General features: G+C 47.8%; 1 protein-coding gene across 1 annotated transcript; it reads right to left on the bottom strand.

The window, feature by feature from the left end:
* Nucleotides 1–632: 632 nt before the first annotated feature.
* On the bottom strand, nt 633–5,307 carry COMMD9 (COMM domain containing 9). Its single transcript, XM_058858037.1, has 6 exons — nt 5,192–5,307; nt 4,986–5,111; nt 4,422–4,561; nt 3,721–3,755; nt 2,395–2,498; nt 633–1,594 (listed from the first exon to the last, which is right to left on the bottom strand). The coding sequence occupies exons 1-6, from the start codon at nt 5,240–5,242 to the stop codon at nt 1,454–1,456; spliced, it is 597 nt and encodes a 198-aa protein (XP_058714020.1). The 5' UTR covers nt 5,243–5,307; the 3' UTR covers nt 633–1,453.
* Nucleotides 5,308–5,511: the final 204 nt, after the last annotated feature.

Consider the following 5,511-nt stretch of genomic DNA (forward strand, 5'->3'; position numbering starts at 1 on the left):
ATTACACTCTTTGCTCAAGACATTAACAAGAGACTTGCCATACAGTTGGTCTTGATGCATGAGCTGCATTTCATCATTATCTTTTAAAGGCACAGCCTTCACTTGCACTTATACTCTGGCCTGCACTTTGGGGGCGGCATATAAAATTAACAAAGTTCTTGTAGTTTATGCACACTTCTTGAATGACTTCATGTTTCCAAACACACCAAACAATGTTTTGTGCCCTGAAAGAGAGCCCAGTGTTGTAGGAAAGACTGGATTTTGCCATAAACACATTTGGATACAGACTTCTATAGAAGCTGATCAGAAAGAAGAATATGAATTTTGTTGATTTTCTGCATTTAACTCCTCCAAACTCTCAATGCACATATATTTATAAACTTCTAGGTCAGGGTCATCACCTCTAATATTGAACAGAGGTGGTGCACATGGAAAAAGGTGCCCTGAAACTGTGTTACAATGAAGAGAAGGAAGTTTAAAACATGAATCAATTTGAATAGGAAACAAAAGATCCTTCTTCAGCAACAAACATGAACATCCATTAAACCAGCCTAGAAACTTGGCACCATCACAAAGAGGCTGGTAACCCAGGACAACATCTCTTCCAGACTGAAAAGGATTCACAAAATCAATTAGCAGTTCATTCTTTAATTAAATGAAGATTTACAGAAACACTTTGGAGAAGCATAGGCACATATTGCCACAGAGGGGTTTCCTACAGCACAGAAAATAACCTTTAATTCTTTATTCTCCCAGTCTGACTTTTGTGCAGCAAAAGCAAAGCTGAGTCTAATAAACCCCAAACATGAATTACCTGAACCCCTTCTCTTCTTTTCAAACAGAATGAGGAAATTAGTTTCTGCTAAAGATGTTCAGAAGAGTCATTTTGCAAATGGTGCTGTGAAGCTGATCAGAAGGGAATGTGTTGTGGCATAATTACCCTATTTCAACGCATTATCCTGTAATAACAATCTGCAGCACGGCTGTGCTTCATTGAGAGGGAGAGAGTCCTACATCCAGCAGGCACCTCAATACATGCACATTCCAGAGAGAAGCACCATCCTTTTCTAATTCTGGAAGGCACCCCATTACCCAGCTTGAACCTTTCAGATTCTCATTTCAGGAGAGACAGAACTTGCTTCATTGGCTGCAGCTATTTGCTGTTTCCAGCTATGACCCTTGTGATTAAGCCAGGCTCTGAGCTCTCAAATCCTCTTCTGTAACGGTGAACAGCTTTTGTTCAACAACATAATAGGAAACCATTTTTTGGCATCCAACCAAATGAATATCTGAGTGTTAGCTTTTCAAAAGCTATCTCATTAATTCAAGAAAGAAACCTCTTTAGTTTTGTTTTGCTGAAACAGACAATATGTTACACTAGGCTGCAACTTCTGACAGCTGTAGGTAGAGAATACTTCCCTTCCCTGCTGCTGGAATCCATGCCCTTGAGCATTCATTTGTTTGCAACGGCAGAAAGCTGGTCCCGAATCCTTCCCAGACCTTCTAACATGGTGTCCAGGGTTTCTTTGCTCAGTTCCATGGTCAGTGCAGAAACAACAGGATTATTTCCACATAAGGCAGCATCTTCCTGAATCTTAAAACAGGAATGAAGATGTTAGTTACATGAAAAGTTATGTGTTTTTCCAGAGCCACTACAAATGTCTTGTTTAATACATAGATTAAACAAAATGGTTTGAATTTGGAATCCAGCTCCATGCTGAAGAACCATGGCACATTTTCTAAGCTGTCTGCCTCACTAGTGAAGTGCAATTTACATTGACAGAGTGCAAGTGAGCATCTACTGCCATGAGTAATGGGATATTTTGAAGATATTTGTGGCAGGAAGCCACTTCTGTATCAAAAGCATCTCAGCAGATACCACAAAGGATACTTAACCCCACCTCACACAAAGAAATTAGATTTTAATTCCTCCTCTGAATCCCACTCATCTGATTTTTATTGGCTGGGGGCGGGGGGAAGAATCCAAAACTCTGCAGAACACAAGCAGTAAGTTAGGTGTACTCCCCAAATGATAGATGTGGCCAGTGAAGGAAGTTATTAGTAATCTCAAGTAATTTCCCAACTAATGAAGTCAGCTAAACATGCTGACAGAGTGCTTAGAATTAAAGAATGATGGCTTTATCTTCTTTTTTTCTGTAGAAAACAATGGTGACTAAGAACAAACATGGTGACTTCTCACATCCTCATGCACACAAGACTTCATGCAAGAGAGCTTTATCAGAGATATCATTCCCATACTCTGTGGCATTCCAGGTATCATCTCTGAGAAAGTCTAATGGCCCACCAGGCACGAGGCAAGCACCAGAACCGGTTTGCCCAGCAAGTTAGGTGTTGGACTTCATTATTTCTGTCCTTCACAGCCACTGCCATTACCTTTAACTGCAGCAGACAGGTAGGGACTGCCATTCTTACGATGCTGTCTGAAGATGTCTTGATGTCCACCCTCCAGTCCATGTCCACCAGCCGGGGCAGGGAGACTGGGGGGTTAAGAAATGGCTCTGTTAGGCCTAGCAGCACACGATGATACCAGACCCTGGAACCTGTGACTACCACCATGCACAGGCCTTTCCACTTCTGGCCCTGTGGAGTGCACAGGTTTAGTTGCTACTACATGGTTTCCCAACATTTTACTCTGAAATAAGCCAGTCTCTGAAGGCCTCCTGATGACACTGGAAAGGCAAAAAGGGTTCTCCCATCATTACATGCAATGACAGTTCAGTGCAAGAAGCAGAGGTAAATTCCCAAAGCAGCTGGGAGAAGGAGAGCAGTAAGATGTCTTCTCCACATCTTTATGCCCTGCCTTGCTGCCTGCTACACTCAATTAGTGTTTCATCATGAGCTGGTCAGGCACCTGCATGCTTATTGCTCTGCTCTGAAACTGGTAAGAAAGCACTCAGGAAAGCTTGTAAAATCCAGCAGTATAAAACATGTTATTTCAAATTCCCCAGCCTGGGAACCAAAGCATCCTGCAGCACAGCAAACATACTGGCAAACTGCAGTCTACACATTCCTTACAAATATTTCAAATATCATCCTAATTACATGCAGTCTAGCAGAAACCATTTAACAGGTGCAGTACTGACATCAACAGCTCAGAGCTGGAGACCTCTTGAGCCCACACAAGGAAAGAAAGACAGGTCTAACTTGGCTGCTAAGGAAAGAGCTGTCTCAGAAGGCAATTGCAGCCTGTCTGAATTCTGCCTATTGTAAGATGCTCAGTGGCCTCTTCAGGGGTTGATTGCCAGCCTTCCTACTGACTACAGACACTCAAGCTGCTTTCTCTCTGTGCTTTATTGTCTGATTTTTTTTCCTGTCTGGGGAAAGGCTCTCTCTCCCTGCTCCTGCTGCTTCCTTGCACAGAGCTCCAGGGGGCAGTGCACAACTGGCTGCCTTGCTTCTGCTTTTGGAACAAATTCCAGTTCACAGTCTGTTAGGGCCAGTGCTTGGCAGCATTTGCAACAATACAAAATACATCTGTTTAGCCCTGTATGTTAATTTGCAAAGATTGATTTCCGGTGGCTTGGGAGGAGCAGGAAACCATTCACTTTTTTACATTAACACAGATCAATCTGTTGGAATGTCTGCCTTGAGCCACTGCCCTGGTCTCTGTGTAATGCATGTCTGATACTTCATGGATACAATAATAAAATAATCTATTATTTCCTAGCAGACAATGTAATTCCTGAGATTACTACTTACTCTGGCTGGCTTGTGCTTCATTTCTCCAAGCAGAGCTGTGAAAAAGTGGAGAAAACAGTATCAACAGTGCTTTGAGTAAAAAAAAAAATGAAGTAAGCATTTAGCATGGCTTATCCCCAGCTGAAGGATCACCGGCAGGCAAATTGGTGACCAACCATGGGCTCTTCTGGAAGGGCAGCTCATTTAAAGCACGTACCTTTCTCCCTGGTTTTATCAAAGCAATGGGCTCCAAAAACTGAGATGTAAAAGCAGAACTGCCCTCCCCTGCCACCACCTCACATATGCTGTCACATACAGTGTCTCTGCACCTGAGCCACAGCGACAAGTGGATGGATATCTGAATACTACTTTGATTTTCTAGTGCTGAAATCCAGCACTCTAAGTTTTATCGTCACCAGTAGCATTTTTTCACCACACAGCTGTTAAGATAAAAGGGGCTTTGCATATTGGGAATGTAACCCACGTCCATTTCAAAAGTCATGGGAAAACTCTGTGTGCCCATGGCTGTGTTTAATTGGCCACTCAGGTGACATATTTTGTGCAACTCTACTCATCCCAGCCTGTGTGATTATACCCAAGGCACACAAAATTGACAAAAATTGAGAAACGAGACTGCATGTTGCCAACTATCCACATATCCAACCACATACCCAGGCCTTAACTCCCCAGCTGAAAACAAATGGCAGGTGGATAGCACTTACATATTCTCCAAGATTATCTTAGTCAAGAGGTTTTTCAGATTTTGGTGGAAGTTTTCTGGGAAGAGACAGAGGATGTCTTCTGCCCTGGTCAAGCCACGGAACACCACGTGCCTGGTGAGGTTGTGCAAAGCAGACACCAGCTGTCAGGAGGCAAGAGAAGGGGCTGGGTTGAAAAGCATTACATACAGCACAGGAGGGCCCTTCTTAGCCAGGAGACACAGCTTATGCAGCGAGACCCACACCACCAGAGGCCTGGGCATCCAAGTACGGCCCGACAGCCTCAGCAGGATGGGGCTGAGCTCCTCAGCGCCCTCCGGTTCGCAGCCTCAGCCCGTTCCCTACTGCCGCGGGCGAGGCTCGCTGTTAGCGCGCACGTCCCGCTTCAGCAGCGCCCGCGGAGCCCCGCACCTTCCCGAGGGCCCGGGCCAGCCCCGTACAGTCCCGCTCCCTCCTTCCCTCCCTCCGCCGGGGCCCCCGGCTGCCGGGCCCGGGCCAGCCCCGTACAGTCCCGCTCCCTCCTTCCCTCCCTCCGCCGGGGCCCGCGGCTGCCGGGCCCGGCCCTACCTGCTCCGCTTCCTCGGCGCTGACGGCGAGCCCGGGGCAGGCGCGCTGCGCCAGCGGGCCGAGCGCGGCGGGCGGGCTGGAGAAGCACTCCTGGCACAGCTGCCGCACGGCGTCCTTCGACGGCGCCTGGCGAGGAGCAAAGCGGGGGCGCTCAGCCGCGGCCCGGCAGCGGCGGCCCCATCCCCCCGCTGCCCGGCCCCGCTCACCTTCAGCAGCAGCTGCAGCGCCACCAAATCCCCGTCCCGCAGCGCCGCCATCTTGGCGCTGTCACCGCGGCCGCGCTCCGCCCGCCGCCATCACGCGCCCGTCACCGGGGCGGGGCCGGGGACACGGGCAGGGACACGGACAGGGACAGGGACAGGGACAGGGATGGGGACACGAATAGGGACTGGGACACGGGCAGGGACACGGAGAGGGACAGGGACAGGGAAGCCTTCAGTGTGTGGCACTGCCTCTGCCGCTCCACTCGGGGTGTTTTCTACTCTCAGTACATAACTTTGCCTTGGAATTTTGCTGTAAACGCGCT

This window comes from Poecile atricapillus, chromosome 1 (genome assembly GCF_030490865.1).
Source record: "Poecile atricapillus isolate bPoeAtr1 chromosome 1, bPoeAtr1.hap1, whole genome shotgun sequence".
NCBI lineage: Eukaryota > Metazoa > Chordata > Aves > Passeriformes > Paridae > Poecile > Poecile atricapillus.